Here is a 24,654-nt window from a genome sequence, read left to right as displayed (position 1 = left end):
CGCGCGCGGCGGCGCCGGGCCGGACGTGACGCGCGCGCGAGAGCGGAAGCGGCGGCGCAGGGTCGGGCGGGTCCCCGGTGCGCGCAGCGGGCTCGGCTCCCCCAGAGCCCCCCCGGCACCGACATGATCCTGCTCGAGGTCAACAACCGCATCATCGAGGAGACCCTCACGCTCAAGTTCGAGGGCGCGGCCGCCGGGTAGGAGCAGGGAGGGCCGGGGCGGGGCGGGGACGGCTCCGCGGGCTGAGGGAGGGGCGGGGGCGCGGCGGCGGCTGAGCGGGGCTGGAGCTGTGCCCGCCGCCCCGGCACGGGGCAGAGGCCGGCGGGGCGTGCCGGGGGAGGGTGGGGATGGTGACAAGGCAGGATGGGGGGTTAGAGCGTGACGGGAATGGCACCGGGCCGGCGGGCACTGAGCTACCCGGGGAGCGGGGAGGGCAGAGCGGGCACGGGGTGGGGGCCTGCAGGGTGCGGGGGCTGGGAGGAGGGTGGTCGGGGTGGGGGAGCTGAGCTGGGGGCGGCGGGGATGGGCAGAGGGAAGGCCTGGGGAATGAAGGAGCAGAGCCGGACAGACAGTGGAGAGAGGAGAGTGGGGCTGGGTGGGGTGGTTGATGGGACAGTAGGGAGCTCCGGAGGAGCAGGAGGGATCTGGGAAGGGTGTTGGACATCGCAGTGTTGAGATGAGCTGAGGAGGCAGAGCTGGAGGACAGGGCCTGAACAAGGAGGAAGTTGGGAAGGGAGGAGGGTGGGTTTGCAGGGATGTTTGCTTTGGGTAGTGCAGACTTCATCGGCGTGGTGCCAGCGCTGGTACCGAATGTGTGGGGGGAGCCGAGGAACAGGAAGCCTGTGGTGCCGAGTCGTGGCCTCGGCCTTTCACCTTGGGGGTGGGGAGCACATTCCAGCTCTCTCCCTCTTTGCTTTCGCGAGGAGGAGGGATGCAGGCCCCCGGGTCAGCCACGGCCCCTGGTGCCAGCCTGGTGGGTGTCCTGGCCTTGGGCGTGGGTTGGGGGGTCTGGTTTGCACCTGCGTCTCTGCTGGGACAGTTTAGTCCCTGGGAAGCTGATGATTTTTTACTGCGAGTGTTGCACCAGGGTTGTAAAGATCCTTGTGAAGGCACAGCTTAGCTTGGAAGGAAGTCCCTGCATATGAACGTATGAATCTGCCACCGAGCTACCTGTGGGCTCGCTGCTCTGTGTGCTGGCCGAGACACCTTTGTACAGAGACTAAGCCTTGAGAGTCAAAGCACCATGGTGTTATCGCTGGGGTGGAGCCTGCCCTGGTGCCTCACAGAGCACGGCTCAGGCTGCTCCGGGAAAGGACCCCCCCCAGGCAGGTGCCTTTTTCTATGTCACCTTTTTCTCCAGTGATTTTTCGAAGCTCTCAACCTTTTGTATGCCGAACACTGACAGAGGCTACTTCCTCTGCTTTCCCCACACTCTCATTTGAATTCTTGCTCGGGTTGGTTTTTTGGTTTTGGTGTTTTTTTCATAAAATAGTCTCACGGGCTGCTGATAGCCGAGCTGCTCCCAGATGTTGATTCTTCTTGAGCCTGATCATTTAATGCAACAGGTTTCCCTGGAGCACAGGCACCAAACTGGGAAGAGAGAGCTCTCAGGTGCCCACTGTGGCATTGCAGCTGCATCCATTAGAAAGTACAACATGTACCAAGGTTAATAGTGTGCGTCAGGACAGCTTGTCCATCGCAAGTCTGTTCCGAGGCACTCTTCCTGCTGGAGAGAGAAGAATGCGTGTGTGTCCCTGTGTTGGTGTGAATGTGGAGGGGGTGGTTTGCAGGTTCAAATGCACCCCAAAACCCTGACTCCATGTGAGCAGAGCTGGCGTTGCTCACCCTGCACCAGCCTGCAGACTCCCAAATTTTCCATTTTACTGTGCAGCAAAGCCACCTCACTTGTGTGTTGGCACGCTTTCCTGACGTACCAATTGTTCCTGGATCGATCCGTAGCGCAGCTGATGGTGCTCTGCTTCTGCCTCTTAGTCATCTATGGCATGTTGTGTTCTTTAGATGTCATTTCTAGATAAGTTTTGTGTCGTGAGTGTGTAGCTGGAGGTGAGGAAGTTATTTACTTCTGCATTTTCTTATGTGCTTGTGCTTGGGGTCCTTCTGTCCAGGCAAGTGCAGCACAGTGAGGTGCATTTTTTTTTCCTCTCTTTTCTAAGGAATGGGTGTTATGCAATATTTATTCATGTGAAATTTCTTTTCCCTACGGCCACAGCTCTGGGCTCATTCCTGTGGTGCTCATCATGGAGGCAGGAAGAGATTTCATGTGCTTCACTGTTTTGGTGATGGTTGTTCCAAGGTGTGTCTTGGGGAAGAAGACAGGACAGTCAGGGCAAGGTCGAGCCTTGAAGGATTCAGTGACTGAGAGGAGCGAGTCAGGACACTGGGGCAGAGTTGGGTTTGCATTATTTGCTCTAACCCAGGAATGCAGCAGATGCAATGCAGGGATTTGTCCACAGTGGTTGTCCCGGAGCCAGGTGTGCCTGGTGGCTTCAGCAACAGCCTGGGAGTGGGGCAGGGTGGGGTTTCTTTCCAAATCCTTTGCCAGAGACTTGCCCTGTGACATGGGCCATGTCATTCCCTTCTGCTTCCCATGGCTGCAGTGTGGCTGTAGTATGGCAGGTCCCTACAGAGCTTTCCTGGACTGTCAGGTGGGAGACACTCCACGTTTCACCATGTCATATAGAACTAGGTCACGTCTAGAACTTGGAGCTAATTACTGCCATAACACTATTGTTGTATATTATATGTTCCAATCTGCTCTATGTGGAGGTTTGTCAGCTGTCCCTGGAGTTCCCAACATGGAAGGTGCCTTGGCAGGACTTTGAATAGAGAGCAGAACTTGAGGCAGGGCCTAACCCACCTCTGAGAGTCCTCCCTTGACAAGGTCCTTGGTGCTTGGCAACATCCACCTGTAAATGGGGTAATTTGAAATTTAGTTTGGTTTTGTGGGCAAACCCCGTGGAAATCTCACCTCCTTGGACAGCCACCATTGAAAGGTGATATTTAGATCAAGGTGGTGACAGATTATGGACTTAAATGCATCTGTTGTTTTTTTTCTTTATTTAATACTGTAATTTCTTGGTTTAAATCCACTCTCTTAAACCAACCACATTTTAAAACAAAGGTCTAAACCTGCCAGAATCTGTTGAAATAACTTGAGTTAGGAATTTGCTGCTGAAGCTTTCAAGCATTGAACTGATACAGTGTGGGAATACCTGGTCAGTACATGGAAATAAGTGTGTTGAAATGAGGGTGGCTCATAAGCTTTTGTAGATGTCAAGAGAATAAACTGTTCCGTAAGCTTTTCACTAATTCATTTGTACTTGGGAAGTTGCCTAGAAGCTGGAGTCACAGGTGGGTTTTCCCATTTCTGATAGAAATGTGATGTGAGGGCATGAGCTCTACCAGTTGGAAGTTTTTGTTTCTCATCATTGCTTCCCTTTGCTAACCACACAGACAGGAAAAACCCTCACAAACACTGTAAGTGTAAAACATTTTTATTATTGTCTTCTGTGTCTGGTGAATACTTGTTCTGTTTAGCACCCAGGGAGGAACAGCTTCCCAAAACAGATTTGATGTCCAGTTTTGTCCTGCTCTAATTTAACTGATCCCAGTGAAAGTGTGGCACAGGGCTTTGTTCTCAGGGTTTGATTTTCCAATCATACATAGCTTGCCCTAAATCTTTGGTAAATTAATCATCAGTCTCAAACCGTTACTTATTTTTTACCCACTGTGCAAAAGAAAACAAATTTGCATAGCTGGAGAACAGTGTGCCTTTTCCTGGGTTGGGGGTGGAGGGAAGAGAATCTCAAATCAAATTGTTGGTTTCTTTACAGCTATTAGTAGGTACAAATCTGCAAGGCTTCATGACTATTAGCTGCATAGGAAATCAGCTGAAGCCTGAACTTCCCTGGTGCGGAGCAGTTCCTGTGAGCTGGGCTGAAGCTGCACCCGCCTGCTTGATGGTATTTCCCGCCTGCGGTCACTTGGTGCTCGTGGGCTGCGGAGCTGAGCCTCTCAGACAGAGAGGCTGAGCCCTGGGTGAAACCAGGCAGTGTGAACTTGGTGTTTGTGATGTGACATGCAAAGTGAGTTCATGATGGGGAGACCAAGGAGCATCTGGAGGCTGTCGGTTGTGCTGGGAGGGTAGAGGAGCTTTGAGTTCTGCAGGGCACCACTGAGAAACTCCCTGCAAGAGTGGCTGTGGCCATACGTGGCTCTGGTGCTTCAGGAATCCTCAGCAGCCCCATCAAAACCGAGACTGTTCCTCTGCTACCCCTTCCTTCTTGCTGACAGAGGGATTTTTGTGGCTTCAAGGGAAACAGGATTGGGGAAGTGACCTAGGTTAAAATTAAACAGGCAAAACTGGGTATTTTTAGCCTAAATGAGTTTCCTCATCCCGTTTGTTGTCTGACGACTGCTTGCCATGGTGCAGCCACGGAGCAGGGATCAGGTCTCCCTCCTTCAGCAGCAGTGGCAGGTGCTGGCTCATTGTCATCACAAGCCCAGCCTGGAGCTGCACATCTCCCCCCACAACCTCACCTGCTGAAACTCAACCTGCCTGACTCTGATGTGTGCTCAGGCGATGGTGCTGGCAGAAAGCAGTACCCTTGGGTTCAGCTGGCATGGGCAGCACTTGTACACCCTGGCTGTCCGCGTTCACTGAGGGTGCTGTAGGTGTTTGAGCATAGCTTCTGAGACACAACACATCCTGCTTCAGCCACCAGGGAAGGCGATTGCATTAATGGTGGATTGTGAACCACCTCTGCTGGAACTAGGCAGTGCTCTGCTTTCGAGCAACAGCACAGGAGGGAAGAGAAGCGAGATCTGCAAAGTGTTATGCTTTCACAGGTGGTTCTGTCATAGCTCCAGCTTCAGTTTTTGTCTTGGGTTCCCAAGAGGGGCCTGCACTGTTTTATCCTCAGAGAGTGGTTCTTACTGCAGCCACCAGTACTTGACACCAGAGAAGAGTAGATATCCATCGCTGTGCTAAAGAAACACAGTGAATAGTGTGTGCAAAATGAGGTCCTTCCCCAGAGATCTGGATCACTCCAGTGGGGAACTGTGGACTACCTACCCACAACTGGAACAAATACTTGGCTGGAAGGGGATCTACCTGTGCCTCCGTGCTGCAGGACCACCTGTGCTTTGCTGTGAATCCCACTGCCTTCCTACCAACCAGCCTCCTCCAGGCTATTGGGCACATATCAAGGGAAAAGCTTGGGCACGAGGAGATCACCTAACTGAGAGGGGAGAGCTGGCGTGTGTGGGGGTGTTGTACACTGCTCTGTGCCTGACAGAGCACTCCTGCTCGAGTTCGTGGTGGGTGTGCTGCCAGAGCTATGGGAGCTCTTTGATTACTTATGCTCCTGCGGCTTACGTAGGGAAGCTTTTGTTAGCTGAGCAGGGCTCAGGAGTGGAGGCACTGTTCAGATAATTTTAGACACTGCTCATAATTTTTTTTATTGGGGTGACTTTTCTGTAGCAAGAGCCTGCAGTCTGTCACTGAATCTGGCTCACTTTATCCAAACTGTGTGTTGGCTCCAGTGATGTGAAAGCTCTGCTTGAAGCTTTAAGCTTTGAAATACCCCTTTTCCCCGCCTCCTCTGGGGCAAGAGATTAGAGTATCTGCATAGCTGCAGCTTTTAAAATAATTGCCATTCTCCATTATTGGGTACAGGCCTTAATTGTGACGTGGAAATGCTTCAGTATGGTTGTCAGCCAAATTTGCAGCTAAGTCTTTTTAATACAGAAGATGAAGGCTCTGTATAATCATTATAAGTCTTCATTGGTCTTAAATTTATTGTAACAAATGGCTAAGTGCATCTGTGGCCTGAGAATAAAACAAGGAAGTTTGGAAGTTGTCAGAGTCAAAATAGAGGAAATGCTGTCAGAAAAAAGATTTGTTATTGCTCTTAAGTGCTCACTGGCATCTCTCCACGGGTACTGTGACTCTACGTGGATGTTCTGCTGGGGTGAAAAATCTGATTTGGAACTGGTTCTGTATTAGATAGACAGGGTGTAGGAGCCATTTGGAGATGAATAGGAGGAATGCAGGCAAGAAGACATAAAACCTGTCAGGGTCTTTTATTGTTACAAGCAGAGGGCAGATGGGATTTGGTGTGGATTTGACTTCAAACCTGATAAGTGTTATCAGAAAACAGACTGCTGCTGTTGCTGGGAACAGCTGCCATTTTAGCATCAGAGTTCAGGCAGGGGTTTGCAGAAAGGTCTGGTCTGGATTCAGTGTTTAGTGCAGAGAGAAGCCCATTAAGTTATTCCTGCTAGGAGCTGGTTTTATTGTCCATTTGAGGCAGAGGGTAGCAAACAGGGAAGATCACTGGGGGAGGCTGTGGTTCAGGTAGCATTGATGGGTAAGGAGCTTGCAGGGGTCCCAGCAGCTTTCTGTCCCAGGAGTGGATGGGCTGTTCTGTCTGAATTCCTCTGAGCCTAGCTAGGCTTAGTCTGTTTCTCAGAGACTTGAATCAGGGGTAGAAGTGAACCCCAAATACTGAACTCCTGTCTGCCCAGTTGGGATTTACAGTCTGGCTGGGACTCACAGATGGCTGGGATTTAGAGTCACTCTGCACCGAGCTGCTAAACTGCCAATTCCCACTGTGGGTGTGGAGGGTCTCGCCACAGAGGCACGGGATGCCAGAGCATGCTGGACCAGGCAGAGCTCTTTGGGATTGCGCCACTAACCTCACAGTAAGGGGTACCCACCCTGCAGTGATGCAGGCTCGGTCCCAGGCGTGCTCTGCGTCCTCTGCACTGAGCCTTTGCAAGAGCAGGGAGGGCTGAACACAGAGAGGACACGCTGTGCCTCCACAGGGTGTTCAGCACATCTCCACTGCTATTTCTGTTAGTGGAAGATGGGGTTGGTGGAAGGTCGAGGGGAAGTGATCATGTGCGTGAGACCTGCAGCACTGTCACTCATCCAGAAAGTACAGACGCTGGTGAGCTCCTCTGTCTTCTGCCTGGGGACTTCTTGATGGGGGAACCACAATTCAGACAGCAAAAGGGGTGGTTTTTCTGTTGTAGAAACGTTTCAAGTAGCCAGGGTAGTTATGGTGAGATGAACCAGAGAAATAAATAGAAGCACTTTAAACTTTGTGATTGTAAAGCTCTCTAACTGTGAAAGGCTAAGAGAGCTCACTTTGCTCCCAGCCACACTCCCTGTCCTCCCTTGGGCCAGGCCAGGCCTGGGTTACTCAGGTGTGTGCCCAGCGAGGCAGAAAACTCACCGTGCGGTAGGTGACTGCGCCAGCGTGCGGTAGGTGACTGCGCCAGCGTGGCTGCGAGGAGCTCTGTATTCCTCTCACGTGAGCCCTCGCTTCACTGAGGCTGTGCCGGGAAGCAGTTGAATATTCAGCACCCGAAGTTCTGCCCAGTTACCTCCTTTTCCCTTAAATATCTCCCCTCCTCAGCATCCCCAAATACCGGAACTGAGCCACTCGGGAAATCAGCGTTAAAATAACTTCTCTAAGAGAAGATGCTTGCGCGATGACAGGCCCAAAACCGGCCGTGCTAGCGGTGAGCTTTTGTATGCAGAACAAAGGCTCTCGTGCAGAGCCATCAACCGGCTCCGGGTACGTGGTCTCCTCGGCTTCTTCAATAATGCGACCAGTGATCTTCCTGCCATCCCCCGAGATACTGGGTGGGCAAACAGGGAATTGTCCTTTCTCGGCAAAACCACTCCAGTGTGCTGGCTGTCAGCTGCTTCTCTGCATTTATGAGAGGGAGGTGCTGTGTTCGGAGGACTGTTTTGGGAGCCGGTGCTCCAAGAGGTGTCAGCTCCACGTGCCTGGGAAATGGGGTTTGAAAGGCATAACTCTGAGAAGATGGAACAGGGGTTTAAGGATGTGTCCTCTTTAATATTCCTAGCTCTCATGTGCCTGGCTGTACTATCTTTAAAGCTTCCTACATAGGTTTCTTTTTTTATAAAAATTTATACTGCCATCCAGGCTGATTCCCACGTCTGAGTGTGGTGCTCTAAAAGAAGAACGTGTCTGCATTGACTGACCGAGTGGGATCAGTGGGATTTTCTTTCATCTTTGCTCTGAGCAGTCCTCAGTGAGCAGAAATGCCTTGGATGCAGCTTGGGGAATTGCTCCCCTTTCCAAGAGCCCGAGCTAAATGTGCCACCAGGGATGTCCACTGAGCCTGTCTCAGGCCCAGCTGGGAAGTGGAGATGAAAGCAAGAGAGGTCACAGGTAGCTGGCACAACTCTTAAACTAAAGGACCTGCTTTGGGTGCACTCGCACTGCTTCTTTCAAGTGTGTGGTTTTTATCTTCAGGGATGTGGCACAAAAGGCAGAGGCTCCCCAGTCTTCAGACAAAAAAGAGCTGTTGCCTTTCACAGGTAATCACTTTCAAGAAGCAGCAACACCTCATCATTTCTACTTAGGATCTCTGTCTGGGGATTAATTCCTCCCTTTCCACCAGAGTAAAATGTTGACTTGGTGCATGGTCTGGGATCAGTGATGTTCAGTGCTTTAGTCTCCCTTGTATTGCCCAACTTGAGTTTTAGCACATTGTGGTCATTTTTGCCTTCCAGGAGCAAGGCTGACTGCAGAAAAGCTGATGAAAGAACAGTATTTTCTGCTGAGATAAAATCATTTAAATCCTTGCAGAATATGATTTGGGAAAGTAGATATTGAATCATCACTTCCCTCCCCCTTTCTCAATGTATGTACTGAGGTGTAGCCAGTACCCAGCACCATACGAGTGTGTGGACAGAACAAGTTTCAGCAAAAAGGTTGAAGCTTGTCTCTGGGCAGCAGCAGCAACATAGCTGAGATCACGGGCTTTGGTTTAAGGAGTTATTTCACTGTGTTGGTTCAGACAGGTATGAATGAAATGTTAGAGACTAGATTTATGTTAGCAGCAGCATTAGCCTGTACTCTGTTAATTACCACCCACTTTTGAAAGATAAGTGGAGATATAGTGTGAAACAACAGTATCAGACTGCCATTTTTACCCCTGCTCATTTTCCACCCCTGCTCTCAGCAGTGGAGATACCTTTGCATCATTCCTTGCTGGAGAGTGACCTATAATACCAGTCCCCTCAGAGTTGTGAAAGCCATTATGTAGTGCCAGTCCCAAAAAATTACTTTCCAGAAGCAGTTACATCTTTCATGGGGTCCTACTCTTCTACAGATCATGGACAACCTGGAAATAGGGTTTGTTAAGATGTAGTTTAATCTTCATAGTCACAGTGTAAGATGTGGTGTACCTTTGGTTTGTGAGGGGCCTTGCTGCTGAGGGATCCCAGAGACCACTCAGGGCAGTGTTAGAGCAAACCCAGAGCTACAGTTTTTCCTGCAGAGGTTGTTGGCAAAGTGTTGGGGCGTTTTGGAAGGGGGGCAGAATGAAACTCACTCCTGGACGGTTTCCTTCTGTGGTTTGCTCCTAGCCCTGGACTTGGAAAAGGGGTCTTCTCTGCAAGTGACTTATATCAACGCATTTGCAGAGCTGGTGTTGATGGGAAAGGGGATACTGTGTCAGGAAGGATTACTCAGCCCCTTCCACGAACTGGTATTGCAGGACCTTACAAAAGAGCCTCTGACCCCAAACCTGTGTTATAACTGATCTGTACAGAGAGTGCACTTGTGAAAACGAACTTCTTAGTGACGAGCAGCTTTCTCAGTTCTAACTGGAAATCTGTGATGTCAAAATCTATTAATAAACTACAAATAATAACAACCTGTCCCAGCTTCAAGGTCTATTTTATGTCATCTGGGATAAAACTCACGCTTATAGGAATGAGGAGAAATCCAAGATCTCTTGTTTAAGGTTATGTACTAGTTGAACAGCAGGAGATAGGAGGGTTTTCAGGAAGAGCTGCTTGTGAGAAATAAGGCATTGGAAATTAATCCTCTTTCCTTCACAGCTTGGAGGCTGCTATTTGAGTTCTCATCTCCTTTGTTTTCTTTGCTTTTTAGAAATAAACCAGAGGCAGTAGAAGTAACATTTGCAGGTAAGCTCTGCAGCTCTCTTGACTTCTCTGAACAAAGGACTGGCTCAAACAGTCCGCCCACAGCTGCACCTGGTTTGCCCAACCTCAGCCCATACTGCTGGGCAGGTGCAGACGGTGTGGACACTGCAGTATCCTCAGAGTTGGGGCTTTGTTGGCTGCCCCACTATTTTCTCAGTCTGTCTGCCTTCCCTGGAACTTCCCCAAAGCAGTGAGTTCAGCGGTGGCAGAGCTTTGTTTGGTGTGTCCCTGCTACACAGCTCTTCTCTTTTACCTTGCCTGTTCTCCAGTCCTGCCCTTGGTGCCCTGTTATGAGGTCTTTAACACCGTCTGGTTTGGGTTGATAGGAAGCTGGCTCAGGATAACAGGCAAAATGAATTCATCCCCTGAAGTTTGCTCTCCAGGAGGAGAAATGCAAAGGAAGTTCAAGTGCTCATTCGGCAGCTGATTTTTTTGCTTCTGTTATCAAGAGCCTGTGTAAGCTGTAGAGCTCCATGGGGAAGTGGAGCTTGCTGGGTAGCTGGAGGGTTGCCTTTCCCTGCCTCCTGGCCTCCCTGCCCATTCTGCAGTGAAGTGGAAGCTGTCACAGCAGGCAGCAGCTGAGCTGCCTTTGCTGGCAGAGATGTTTTCTCCTCCAGGCTGCAGCTCGGGCCTGGTGGGCACATCAGTCACTTTCTGTGCTGGCCATCCAGAAGGTTCCCGTCTCTGTGCGTTTGTATCCTCCTGCATTAAGCACAAGTGGTTTTGCCGGGGATGCTAAATGACACTAGACTAAAGCTTTCTGTGAGGGACAGGTGTCAAAACTGTTTTAGCCCTGTGAATGATAACAGATCTCCCTACATGACATTGCCACTTTCCTTAATTGCGGGTTTCTCTCTTGCTGTTTGAGGGCTGGAGCAAGAGGAATAGTATTGCTTTATGCGGTTCCTGGAACATGTAGGGAAAACCTTCCTCAGAAATGGAAACTGATTCCTGTTCCCTCACATTTTTCTTGCTTGCTTCTTAGACTTTGATGGAGTCCTTTACCATATTTCAAACCCCAATGGAGACAAGACAAAAGTGATGGTCAGTATTTCTCTGAAATTCTACAAAGAACTCCAGGAACATGGTGCTGATGAGGTAAGCAAGCATCTCTGGGCCTAACAAATACTGGGTTAGCAATGCCCTTGCAATGTTGATGGATCCAACATCTGACCCTTAGAGTAGCGTCTGTGCTCCCATCTCACACTGATCAAAGGAGCAGCCCTGTGCCAACCAGGAGTCCCACTTTGCAGGAAGACAAGGGCAAGTGTCTTCACACTCTCTCATGAATAAGTAGTCATCTTATATGACTCTACAGCCTGAAAGGCAAAAAGCATCACTAATTTTGCAAGTCCAAATTAGTGTGAACCCTGACCATATAGAAATAGTTTCCCTGACTGGTGTGTTGAGCCCACAAGTGAAGGAAGGCACCAAGACAGATCTGGGGTCCCATGTGCTTCTCTTCCTACTCTAACCACACTTGAGAGCCAGTGCTGGACTCCTGCTGTGTGTGCAGACCTTGATTTGCAGATGGGTTCCCTTTTCACTGCTGCCGTGAGGAGTTGCAGGCTCAGTTCCTGTTGAATGGGCTGTGGCTGCAGAGGGCCATTTATGGTAGAAAGAAGCAGCCTCTCTGAGCTGTGGTTGGGTGGCGAGGCAGGAAGTGTGACTCAGTTCCTGAGTCAGTTTTCAAATCTCCACATGGTAGCGAATGGGGTTCACCCAAGGCTCTTCAACAGGCTTTTGCCTCTGGGTGGCTGTCCTTGGAAGAAAACAAGGAAACTGCTCCCTCAGTTTATTTTGAGTCAGGTGAGAAACAGGTGATTTGAACCCTAAGTGAGTTCCTGCAAATGGCTGCAAGACTTACCTAAGTCAGAACAGATAAGACTGAGTGTCCCGCTTTCCTGGTTCCTGTATGCAGAGCTTTCTAGGAGCAGCATTGTCTGCCACTGAAGGCATTACTGCTGGCAAACAGTAAGTCAGGCAGCCCAAATGATGGAGCCCTCCCAGCATATTTAGTGGGGATCAGTGCAGTGTGCGATCCCAAGAGAACCACTGTGCTGGTCAAGTGGCTGACACCGCTGTGCACCAGCAGCCATTGTGGTAGTGATAGAAGGCAACTTCCTAAACTTTTAGAGGAAAACTGGATCTCTGCAGGACTTGCAGCACTTCCTCCTTGGAAGTGCTGACTGAATAGAAATTACATTCTGAAATCTCCAGTTAGCAAACTGTTGCTTTCTGTACTTCCCTGGAGATGATGGAACTTGTTTCTGCTCTGTTTTTTTGTGAAACCGCACTGTGAAGAATGCAGAGTGGGGTTCCTGCTAAGGGCATCTCTTGCAGCAGCCCTCTGCTGAGAAGAGGTTTTTGCATGCAGAGAGCCTGTGCATCCTTTCCACATGGTAGTGGGTGTCATCCCAGGAGGGCCAGTTCTGCCACAGCATTGTTGTGTTCTTCCCTGTGAAATACCTCCTGTTCCGGCCCCCTCATTGACATAGAGCTATGGCTCAGTTGGAAATTGCCATTGATGTAAAATTCAGCAGTGATTATGTCTGAGGAAAGGTTTTTGCTGTGTCGTAGGCGGTTCTGCTTCTGGGAGGCATTCAAGCTGCTTGGCAGTCTCCTCTCCATGCCCATCTGTCCTGTGCAATAAGCTGAGACAGGGCAGGTGATCGCCGGGCCACGGTCACCTGACCCCTGCTCTGAACTTGCCGTCCCATGAGGAGAGGGACTGGGCACACTTTGCATCTGCCTTTGAAGGGGAGGAATGGTTGTAGCCCTCAGATCTGTTCTGTCAGGCTCTGCTATGTGGAAGGGGATTTCTTCCTCATGCAAGCTCAACACTAGCAGGAACTTGAAAAAGTTCCAGTTTTGAGTCCTGTTATGTAGCGTGTCCCCTGTCAGTGATATTCAGGGAGCTCTCCCTAGAGCAGGAGCAGCCAATAGTACTAGAAGTTGGTGACATTATACTTGTCCAAATTCACTTAGACTAGGGGAGGCAGGTGATGTAATTTGATATTTCTAAATGAAGGCCAAACATGGCTTAGGCTGTGCAGGAAGAAACAACTCTTGATAGCTTGTGCTCTCAATGTTTAATTTCTTTTCTAGGTATTGAAGAAAGTCTATGGAAGCTACTTGGTAAATCCTGAATCAGGTAACCCTGCAATAATGTTTACTCTGTGTGTGTGTGTGAATGCAATTCCAAAATTACTGAAGTAATGCTCAGAAATGCTTATATGAAGGCTGCACTTGAAGAGCTTGATATCTGCGGCTCTCTGTGCAATGAATGGCAATTTAAAAGGTGGCTTAGGTAAGTCAGGGCTGAAGTAGCTTGCAGCACAAGCTGTAATTCTTTATGCAGCCCTCCTCCAGGAAGCCTCTGTTCCTCAGGGTTTGAGTCTTTGTTCTCCTCAAAGAAGCTTTGTGAGACACAGGAAAACCATGGTTACCTGTGACAATATCTCTTCCTACTCACTGCAAAAAACTGGGGAGCAGTTCAGCCAGCACATGTGTCTGAGAGCTCAGGAAGGAGCCTCGGGAGCGTTGCCATGACCATGTGCAGAGTTCAGGCATGGCTTCTGGCCATGCTTGGAGTGGGAAGTACTCACCCCTGGGGCTTTTGGGAGGATTTAAGGCAAAGGTGGGACTGTAGGTGTCTCTTTAAAGAGAAAATGTCTCTGCCTTCATTAAGGCCCTACGTAGATTATTAAGGTTGGTGGCTGTCCCTTCCCAGGTTACAATGTCTCTTTGCTCTACGACCTGGAGAACCTTCCCGCAGACAAGGATGCCATTGTGCACCAAGCCGGCATGTTGAAGCGCAACTGCTTTGCTTCAGTCTTTGAGAAGTATTTTAAATTCCAGGAAGAGGGCAAAGAAGGAGAAAAAAGAGCAGTCATCCACTACAGGGACGATGAGACAATGTAAGTGTTCAAACCAAGCAGCATGGGTGTCGGACAGCAGTCAGGACTCTGTTCCTGCTCACAGCTGTAGGTTGTGGTGGAAGGTCAGGAAATCCTACTGCTTGGTACTTCAGTAGAGTAATAAGGGCTTGTCCTAGGCTCCACAAGTATCCAGCGAGGGTAACGCTCATGCCTCAGGCTCCTGGGATGTTACACAAGAGTCTCTGTTAGTGGCAGCACTTGTGGGTGCATGCAGGAGAGGAACTGGCCACTCCCAACAGAAATGTTTTGCTCCCTGCAAATACTTGTCTCAGGGGAGGGGAAATTTTCAGCAGCCAGGCCTGTGAATGGCTGTTCTGTCTTCTTGACCTTGTCATACAGTTGCTTCCTTGTCCAGTTGATCTTCTTAGCTCCTGTTCACATCTGGGTTCTCTTCTCTCACCCACCTGCAGGTATGTTGAGGCGAAAAAGGACCGTGTCACAGTTGTGTTTAGCACAGTATTTAAGGACGACGATGACGTGGTGATTGGAAAGGTGTTTATGCAGGTATGGAAACTGAATTACGGGGAAAGGGTCTGGTCCTCGATTCAGGTGCCTTCTTGCTTGAAGCAGCATTGCCAAATAAGCTGCTGAAGTTGGGCTGAAGTGAGCACAAAGGTAGTTTAATGCATGTAAATGCTTTGCAGGGCTCCATGCTGCACTGGGATGGAAGAACATGTTAATAGGGCTAGGCACTGTATTTTCCTGGCTCTTGCACTGGCATCTGTTTTATTAATAGTCTTGCTCATTTGGACAATCAAACATATTATGTGTTACAGATGAGAAAGACCACAGTAAATACTTCAGTCCCCACGTTGAGGCCCTGTAGTGTGGCTGGCTGTGGTGTAGGGATCACCAGCGCCAGCTGAGGAGCTGAGTGTGGTGGGAAGGCTGTAAAGAGAGAGGAAGGGTGAGACAATGTCATGCCATGCCTGAGATGGAGCTGAGAGTTGTCTGCACCTCGAAGTTTCTTCCTGCTAATGCTACAGATAGACTCAGCAGCTCAGTGTGGCAGCTCTTGAATTTGAGTTTTTCAGAGCTATGAATAAACTGTATTTGCAGGCTTGAACCAGTTTTAATGCCAAGTACTTCTGCACTCAGCTGACTTTTGCAACTGCTGTTTAGCTGGAAAGCATGGAGAGACTTGTAGTGAACACTTTGCATGTCTGTTAGCCTGTGTGTGCAGCCTGTGGAGATTAAAACATCTGCGTGCAGCTGGGGGAGGCTCAGTGCGTGCTGGTATGTGTGCTCATCCCTGCCACTGACCCGCCTCACTCGTGTCTGCTGAACCTCCTGGGGAGCTGCCTGCATGGCCATGGAGCAGGGCCCTGTAGAGTGTTCCAGGGATAGAAGAGCTTTAACCCACCTATTCAGGGGTGCCAGGCTGTGCTGCTGACAGGCTCATGAACAGCAAGTTCAAACTGGCCCAGTTTGGTGGATACCAGTTTACCTGTGTTGGGCGTCATCAGAACAGGGTCTGTTGTGATGGAAGTCTTATTTTGCAGCTCTGTTCACTGTGTTCATTTGCTACAGGCAGGGCATCTGCTCTGGCTTTGAGGTTTTCTCCGCCAGCATATCCCTCAGCCTGGAATTCAGCTTTTAAAACAGGGAAGGAGGCATGATGTGAACAAAGTGGGGTTAGTGAGGCTCCTGGGGAGATGGCAGGGCTTCAAGGCAGCGGCTGTCCCGGAGTCTCCATGTCCCAAATTCTTGGTTTTTACAGCAGCAAACTCTGTCTCTACCCAGCCACAAGAATTTCCACTCTGAGTCACTCTGGCTCCTTCCCTCCAGCTATTGCTCTTGCATAAGGCAGCCGGGCATGGTGGCTGCTCATCTGGGCTCTCATGGAGAAAATGTGACTATTAACTAACCAGTGAAGCCATTTGAACCATTTCACCCTCTGGCACAAGCAGGCAGAAGTGCAAGTTAAGCATTTCATTAAGGAAATCCCAGTAATCTACTCGGTTCTCTAAAAGGGACATGGATGCTCCTGCCCTTCCCAGGGGGAGCTGTGCTCAGAGGAGAGGCCAAGGATGGCTGAGCTGGAGGCCAGTGAAGCAGAGGGGAGGCTGCCCTGCCTTGGGGCAGGAGAATGATCTTTGGACATTCCCAGCCCCATGTAGGGATGGTCCTTACAATTCCTGAAACGCAGACAGTTCATTTCGTGTGAAGTGGGGGTTGTGCTGCTGTCAGAGGTTCTATGGGGGAAGGGATCTCCCTGCCTAAAGGTATTGTTTCAAGGTGTAGAGAAGCGTTAAGAAGAGCAAGCTTCACATACAAGCTTCAAACCCTGCAGGTGCCTCTTGATGCCTGGGCAGGCTCCTGGTGGGAGATGGTTTCTCAAATGGCAGAGCCTTTATGCTGGGTGTGATAGAGACCTTGCAACCCTTCCCTGAGAATTTCCATTCCTCTGGGGTGATGGGCACTGCCCGCTTTCACTGGAAGCATTGATGGTGTTGATTTTCCAGCAGGAGCTGTGCCGTCTTGTGTGCTTGCTCAGACTGAGGTGTCCCTTCCACAAAACACCCATGGCAAGGACATGACACTGAAAGCCAACCCAGCTGAGGGGCTGCACTAGAGCCATGTATAAACCCAGGATAGCCATCCATTTGGGGCTGGTTTTGCTGGGAAAAAGACTTGTTTTCCAGGTGTTTGGCCTGATGAACTCTGTCCATTCAGGGAAAGCTGGGCAACCTTCTGCTCATTGCCCTGTAGGAGTGAGGAAACCCCATTTGCTTTCCCAGCATGTTGCTGAAGGGTCGCAGTGCGACTCACCTTCACTTTGTCTTGTTTAGGAGTTCAAGGAGGGTCGCCGGGCCAGTCACACAGCCCCACAGGTGCTCTTCAGCCACAGGGAGCCACCCTTGGAGCTGAAAGACACGGACGCGGCCGTTGGCGACAATATTGGCTACATCACCTTTGGTAAGCAGACAGCTCTGAGGCCTGGGCATGCTCGGGAGGAGAGAGGTTCCTGCTGCTGCATGAAAAACGAAAAGGAATTCACCTTCATTGAGTGCTGAAGTGGGTCACTGGGGGCTGCAGGGACTCTGGGTTGCACTCTGTATTGTCCACCCCCTTTGGAGTGTCCCTTTTCTATATCAGGCCACCTCAGCTCTGCTGTGGGCAAGAAGATACAGAAGTGGACAGTGAGCTGTTTAGTGTCTGCCTACAAAATAAGTTCAGTACTTGAGAGCAAAGGGAAGGGTGGCTTTGCTGTGATATTGTGGAAACTGGAAGTCTCTTGTGAAAGGTTTCATGCAAGTGTATTTGTAGGTTATCCAGCTGCAGGCACCTGTGCAGTACTTGGTCAGCAGGGGCAATTGGAGAGCAGCAGTGGGGCAGTGAGTGAGTTCTGCTTCTCCAGCTCTGCCTCTTTGCTGTGAGCCAAACACTGATGAGCCACTTTCTCCTGCCTGCAGAGGTGGTGGCCAGCAGAGCCATCACTTCCCCCTGGGCAGCAGTGCTGAGGAGTCCAAACCCTACCCTGTTCAAAGGGATAGGTCTCTTCCAGGGGAGTTGGGGGCAATGGTTGGATGCGTCTTTAGGGTCTCTCAGGCCAGCATTCCTGTAGTTTGGAGCTCAGAGATGGAGCACAGACACTGCAGGGAAAGGTGAAGTTAGCACTGCTTGAGGGTGCTCCTTGAATGGTGTCCTGAGGTCCGAGCAGCTGTCAGCTGTGGGAGGGCTGTCTAATGGCAGGGCTGGGGTGGCACATACTTCATGCTTGTTGAGACGCAATTTCCCAGTTATCTGATCTGACAGTCTCAGGTGAGATCATCACCCAAACAAAAAGTTCTTTCAGCCCTTGGATGGGGGACACTTAGCAAAGCACCAGCTGATGGAAAGAGCAAGCCACCTACTTGGGTCTGTCTGTCTCTGTTACAAGCTGCCAGGGAGAGATCCACAAACAATTTCAAGACCCCAGGGTGGACTGAATCTTGAAATTGTTGGAGCAGCCTGACTGCTCTGGTCTGCCTCCAAGCTGACTCCTCTGACTGCGTCTCCCAAGCACCGATGCTGCGTTACGCAGTTTCCTACAGCGCCATTGTCTCTGGGCACTTGGCCTTGCCTGCATTCCACAGACTGCACAGCTGTGTCCAGGCTGCTGTAGGAGATATGGAAAAGTGCTCCTAGGCCTTGTATATAAAGATTAAGTGCTGCTTAATCTTGGGACGTGTCACAGTAAAGGGCTTTTTGTAGGGAGCAAGGCAGGCATTCAGAGCAGCACTCCTGGAAGTTTCCAGCACTGCAGGATCCTGAAGCCCTTGGGTAGCCTCAGGAGGCACTAATGGTCTGTGTTGGCCTCTTCTTTCAGTGCTGTTCCCCCGTCACACCAATGCTGCAGCCAGAGACAACACCATAAACCTGATCCACACATTCCGGGACTACCTGCACTATCACATCAAGTGCTCGAAGGTATGAGGGCCAGGGCTGGGGGACACAGGGTGGCTTCAGCCCATCTGACCTGGGTGCTGCAGGGGAGGAGCATGGGGCAGGGGTGCCTCCTGAGAACTCACTCGGGTCTGGCATTGCCCTCCCCAGTCATGCAGGGGTGGCAAGTGATGCATCGCCACCTTCTCCCTGCTCTTGGGCAGAGGCAGTGCCTATTTGCTTCCCATTCTAGCAGCAAAGTAGGATTTTTCCCTTTTGGATCTGGTTTATTTCCTCTCTGGCAACAATAATGAGGGTAATTGTTCAGAGTGACCTGGCTTTGACGTGTCTTGAAATCTCAGCTATGAAGACAGGATCCTGACATGTCCCTGTTTTGTCCTAATGAAACGCAGGCCTATATTCACACGCGTATGAGGGCGAAAACGTCAGATTTCCTCAAGGTGCTGAACCGTGCCCGTCCAGACGCAGAGAAGAAAGAAATGAAAACAATCACGTGAGTGGCAACGCAGGGCCTGGCGCTCTGGGCTTCTCTGCCAGCCGCAAGCTCGCTCCTTCTCGGCTTGGCATACCGCAGTCTAGGGAAAGCTGGGGTGCTTTGAGGGTGACCCACAGCTTACTGCCTTGCATGCCCTTTGAGGAGCTGGGTCTGTAGCAAACCCTCTACCAGCAGGTCCTGTGAGCCCTGGTGTCTCCATTGTGTTGTGTTTTCCCCCCCAGGCCCATGGTGACATTTGTGGGGCTTTTCCCCTGTTATATTAGAGTTGGCTGGCCAGCTCCGGGGGCAGCTCCAGCTCAGGAGGGGGGAGGAGCCAGGTCCTCCCTAGGGGGTTGTGGGTACGAGATTGGGTCTTTGTGCCCGGTGTGTCTGCAGCTCCTGCAGCTGATGGCTGGGGCCAGGAGTGCTCCTGGGCCACCGTGCTGGCTGGCTTGCTCTTGTGAATAAGCGGCAGAGTGAAGTGGAGGGAGGAGAGCAATTCTGTGAAGGTTTCCCTCATGTCCCTTACCCTCTGCTAATCCCAGAGCCCCTTGGTGTCCTTTTTTAATGTGTGTCCTGGCATGTCCCCTTTGCATTCTGCTTTGGGGCAGGAGGGTTGTCCCCTCTGCAAAAGGCAGCCTCTCCCCACAGCCCCTCTCACTGGTTCTGCAGCCACAAACACCTTTGGGTTCTGAACCAGCAGTGCCTGCCTGGCTTTGAAAGCTCAGCTGCAGCGTGTGCCCCACCACAAGCCCCACAGCCACCCTGGGGACCGTGCTGACCTCTCTGTGCATCCTTCCAGGGGGAAGACGTTCACAACCCGTTAACGCCGGGGTCACTGAGGCTGCCGTGGAGGACGAAGGTTGGGGCACTTGCTACCCGATAATCGTAGCTTTTAATGTTGCACCTCTGTGGGCTCATAAGGATTTCAAGCAATCGGGGTCTGTACGACAGTTTGGGGAGTAATCTGCAGAAACGAGCTGTGCTTGCGAGGACTTGATCGTTCCAAGAAACAAAACTTTAATTCCAGTTTGATTGACTTAATTTCTTTTCTTTTTTAATTTTTTTTTTTCTTTTCAAGCTGTTTCGCTTTGCAATATGTTACCGGAAATAAGTTGCATTATTCTTATGAGAATAATGCAATATTAACTTGTTTTCTTCTGAGTATTTGAGTTCAAAACTCCTGTATCTGAAGAAATACTGTTGGGGTTCATTAATAAAGGAGATCTTTCTATCTTAAAGGGCTGTGGGGCTTTGGCTTGTGAATGCATGTGGCCTTGCCCTGGAAGGGGTGTTTGGAGTCACACCCCCAAGGGAGATAATTCCTGTATTGTGGAACAAATGACTTCTAGTCAACTTGGGGGTACTGTGCCCAGGTCTGGGAATAGCCTTTTCTGTTAGGAAACTCCTGGACTGCACAGAGCATGATTCTCCTACCCTCAAATAGCAATCTGCACCCTTTCCTCCTACCCTGGCTCCCTCCTTCCCCCTATCAGGGAGAGCTAGGATGGGGGTCTCTGCCTCTGATCCTCAGGCCATGACTGGATGCCAGGGAGATCCCTGAGGAGGGAGCACAGCTCCCCAGGTCCTCTTCCCCTCAACAAGCAGAGTAGATGGCATCCAATTAAGTGAAATAATTTATATAATTAAAAGTCATCTTCATACAAAACCCCAGGCTTGGCCCCTAGATGGGGAGGGCAAAGCAGGGCAGGCTGGAAAATTACAAAGCACACGCTGGAGAAGGGTAGTGACACCATCTCCATCATCCCTCTGTACACGAGCTGCCGGGCAGTGCCGGGACTCCATCCCTTGGCACAGTTCTAGCGATCGGGGCGCTGGACGCAGAACACTTTGGCTTGGTGGTCGCCAGAGGTGGTCACCACAATGGAGGCATCCCTGCGGGGAGACAGGGCTCAGATATGGGGCTGGGGACCTCTGGTATCCCTAACCAACACCCCTGGCCCAGCTCTGAACTGCCACACTCCCTCTTGAGACCCTCAAGTCTCAGCGTGGACCTGTGTCTCTCCCCTCTTTGGGACCAAACCCCAAGGGCACCCAAAGGAGAGACAGTTCGTCAGGCCCCTGCCACTCCTGGTCCCTCCACCCTGCAGGGAAGGAGTCTAGGATTCCTGCTCACTTGTTGACGGCAAAGTCGAGGATTTCGGCGGAGTGCCCTCGGTACTCGCTGATCATCTTCCCCGAGCGGGCGTCCCAGAGCCGCACGGCCCCGTCCAGGCTGCAGGTGTAAACCACGGCCGAGCTCTCCTCCCACAGCAGCTGCACAATCCCAGACTGGGGCAGGGGGGACACAGTGGGAACTTCTGCTAAGTCTCAGCTCCCCCCTCGTATCCCCTCCTCCCTCCCATGTTGTCTGCCATCCACACAGACAGGAAAGCCAGCCCCCAGGGCCAAGCACATCCTCTGTGCAGGGACTGCAGCTGCCTTTGGGGAAGCCCAGGGCTGAGGGAGAAGCACAAATCAGGAACTGGCCCCTGGGCTCTGAGAGAGATCTCCAGCAGGCCCAAAGCCCACCTCCCAGGCCTAGGGAGAGGGGGTAGGGCTGTACCTCATGTTGGCACTTATGCCTTAGGCTCTGTGTGGAGACATCATAAATAGCCAGTGTGCCATCCAGGTAGCCCACAGCAGCCAGTGGCATCCTGCAGAGAGGGGAACAGGCATTAACATGGGACTAGGGGAAGCAGGGATGGAAGTGTGTGAAGGATCCAGGTTGAAGGCAAACCCTGGGCTGAGAGCTGCAGTGTGTTGAGAATATGAAGGACAACCCAATGGCTGGAGCCATGAAACACCCCAATCAGGAAAGCCAACGGGACAGCAAGAGTCAACAACCAGCCCAAGGTTAATAAGGAAGAAAATGTCCTGGCATGAAAACAGCCGAGTCTGGAGGGTACCCCGGCCCAACAATGGTCCATCATGCTAGTCAAGAAACCCAACAGTTGCCAGGAGGACCAAGCAGCCGGTGTCCCTTGTCCTCACACCTAAGTGATCCAGGATCTCCACATCCAGCCAGGGAGGATGGAGGCGAGAGAAATGCAGCAGAACAAGCACAAAGGATGCAAATGGATCTGTCTGTGACAACCCCTGTAAGATCTAGCACCAAAGAGGGGCTGTCCCCACACTCACACATTACAGAAGCCCAGCGACTCCACCGAATTGGATTCTGCCTCCTCGCCCTCACCGATGGGTGCCTTAGGGGCCACACTCTCCATCTTGAACACGCACACCACCTGTGTGGAGGGAAGCTGACTAGTCCCCGGGGGGAAGGGGATCCAGACGCACAGAGATCCCGTTCCTTACCCGGGACCAAGCCTGCATCCCCAGCAGACCAAGACGCGGCCCCAGATCCTTAGCTCCTGGGAGCAAACATTGGAGAAACTTCCTTCCAGGAGCCCAGTGGGATCACCCAGCCCCGGCTCCACCCACAGCGCGAGGACGCCTCCTGCCGGCTGCCGATGGCTGTGCACCAGCCCAGCCCAGCCGGGGGGCCTGGGGGGTCCCCAGCACTCCTGGCTCTGCCTCTGGTCTGGCACAGGGGCTTGGGGGGTCCCCAGTGCTCCTGGCTCTGCCCTGCCCACACGGACACACCTTGCCTGTGGCGGAGTTGACCAGCTTGGCGTGACAGTCCACAGAGCCCGTCATGATCAAACTGCCATCCTGGTTGCTTGCCACACACGTCAAGGGGTCCTGGTGGCCATCCTGGCCTGGGGGGTGAGAAGCAGGCATGAGCTCTGTGTGTCATCCCACAGAGACCCAGCAGGCCTCGAAACCCCCCCTCCTGCCGCCTCTTCCAGCACCCCAGCAGCAAGGAGCAGCCACCAGTGGCTTAGGAGGATGCCACCTCTCCACCTAGGCAGAGGTCAGAGCCCACTGGAAGAGGCCACTCCCCAGATAGGAAGCACCCCAGGTGATAAACTTCTTCCCTACCTTTAAGGACATGCAGTGAAGTTCCCTGCTTCAGGTCCCAGATGCGCATGGTCCCATCCTCATACCCCACCACCGCCCGCTTCCCTGGGTGAGACAGAGACAGTGCATGGGGACACAGCTCCCCTCTTCCCTCCACTTCCCACTCAGCACAGACTGGCAGAAGCAGGAGGGCAGATGGTGACAGTGGGGTGCACATCTGCTACAGAGCTGGTGACATTCCCCACTGCAGAGAGCCCCCATGCCTCACCATCAGGCAGGATCCTGCCACACGTGGCTGGGCATGCAGGGCCCTGGAAGGTTTTGCAGTCCCCACTGGGGATCTTCCACATCCAGGTGTTGCCATCAGCCGTGCCCGCCAGAAGGACATGGGCTTGAGGGTGCCACTCCATCCACTGGGCAGAGAGAGGGACAGGCAGCATCACAAGAGGTGTCCCCCCCCCCGCTGGCCCAGGAGCTCCCCACGGCACCAGGGTTTCCACTACTCACCTCCAGGTCCCCCACTTCAAAGGACCACACTTCCTCCTTGGCATCCACCCGCCACACTTTGATAAGCCCAGACATGTCACCCGTGGCCACAAACACAGAGTCGTGACTGAAACCGGCACAGGTGACCGAGTCCTTGTGTCCTAGGGACATCAGGGGACAGAGACTGCTCAGGCCAAGCCATGAAGGGGGGTCAAGAGGACAGCTCCAGCACAGCTCTCAGACAGACACAGCTGGGAAGGGACACAACTCTCACTGGCACAGCCTCAGGCTCACCTGAGCACTCGAACAGCAGCTCCCCGTCACTCACACGCCACACAAAGGCCTTGTCGTCCTCCCCGCCAGTCACTGCCAGCGTGTTGGTCTTGGGGTCGAGGCTCACGCAGAAAACAGAAGCTTCACAGGAGAGTAAAGACAGGCTACATTGCTCAGGGGCCAATCCCGCCTCACCTGATGCTCCCAGGGGATCCAAACCCCATGTCAGTGAGCTGAACTCCTAACCCAGTGGGAATCGATTCTTCACATGGGAGAGGAGCTGCCACGGTGGGAGGCCCAAAGAGCTTCTCTGCCAGAGTGTAAGGCAAAAACAAACCCAAGGCAGCTTCGAGTACTGATGGCTGTCCCAGGAAGGCTGGGTGACAGCAGCCTGGCAAGGCCCTCTGCACCCCCTGGCTCTGGGGAAAGCCAAGGTGGGACCCCAGCCAAGGTCCCGAGGGGACCCCAGCACTCACCCGAGTGGAGGGAGAACGTGACCTCACTGTCGTCCTGTGCCTCCATGCCATCCTCCACCCCCTCATCATCCTCCGAATCCCAAGCCTCGGCATCGGGCTCGTCTGCCCCCTCGTCCTCAAGTCCACGTCCTCCATCTCCTCGGCCAGGTCATCTGCAGAGGGCGAAGGTCAAGGTGCGGCTCTCGGCTCGCCCGGCTCGGCACCCCTGGGCGGCTGGGGGCACGGCGGGAGCGGGGACAGGGCAGCGGGGGGATGCGCGACGCCGCCGCCGCGGCCAGGAGATCGGCGCAGGGGAGCGGCAGGGGGCCGGGGAGCGACGAGGGGACAGGTCGCGGGCCGAGGGGATATACCGGCCGGGCCTGGCACTGGGGCGGGGCCGCAGCACGCCCGGTGCCCCGGTGGGAGAAGCCGGAGCCCCCGCAGGCCCTGCCCGATGCGCGGCGCGGAGCGCCCCGTCTCACCCGGCCCGGGCGGGCCCAGCTCCACCACCTCGATGATCTCCTCGTCGCCGTGCAGGCCCAACGCCCCCGGACCCTCCGTGGGCTCCATGCCGACCCGCCCGCCGCCGCCGCCGCCGCTTCCGCCGCGCGCCCCGCCCCGGCCAATCCCCGCCCGCCGCCCTCCCGCTCCAGCTAACCACGGCCCGCGCCCGCACGCGGACCCCGCCTTTTCCGCCAG

General features: G+C 52.5%; 2 protein-coding genes across 2 annotated transcripts; one reads left to right on the top strand and one right to left on the bottom strand.

Annotated features, from left to right (window-relative positions):
- The first annotated feature begins 19 nt into the window (after positions 1-19).
- On the top strand, positions 20-20,061 carry ARPC2 (actin related protein 2/3 complex subunit 2). The gene is made up of 10 exons (XM_032693964.1): positions 20-197; positions 9,963-9,997; positions 11,001-11,113; positions 13,124-13,169; positions 13,749-13,935; positions 14,367-14,460; positions 16,749-16,875; positions 18,269-18,369; positions 18,738-18,838; positions 19,623-20,061. The coding sequence occupies exons 1-10, from the start codon at positions 124-126 to the stop codon at positions 19,645-19,647; spliced, it is 903 nt and encodes a 300-aa protein (XP_032549855.1). The 5' UTR covers positions 20-123; the 3' UTR covers positions 19,648-20,061.
- Positions 19,826-24,535, bottom strand: AAMP (angio associated migratory cell protein). The gene is given in 12 exon segments (XM_032693962.1): positions 19,826-20,716; positions 20,958-21,112; positions 21,387-21,477; positions 21,962-22,065; positions 22,424-22,539; positions 22,763-22,846; positions 23,010-23,154; positions 23,249-23,388; positions 23,522-23,641; positions 23,977-24,096; positions 24,099-24,128; positions 24,438-24,535. Coding segments are annotated over 12 exon segments (1,269 nt in total). The 5' UTR covers positions 24,526-24,535; the 3' UTR covers positions 19,826-20,640.
- Positions 24,536-24,654: the final 119 nt, after the last annotated feature.

Source organism: Chiroxiphia lanceolata, chromosome 7 (genome assembly GCF_009829145.1).
Source record: "Chiroxiphia lanceolata isolate bChiLan1 chromosome 7, bChiLan1.pri, whole genome shotgun sequence".
Lineage (NCBI taxonomy): Eukaryota > Metazoa > Chordata > Aves > Passeriformes > Pipridae > Chiroxiphia > Chiroxiphia lanceolata.
This window is presented reverse-complemented; position numbering and strand designations above follow the sequence as displayed.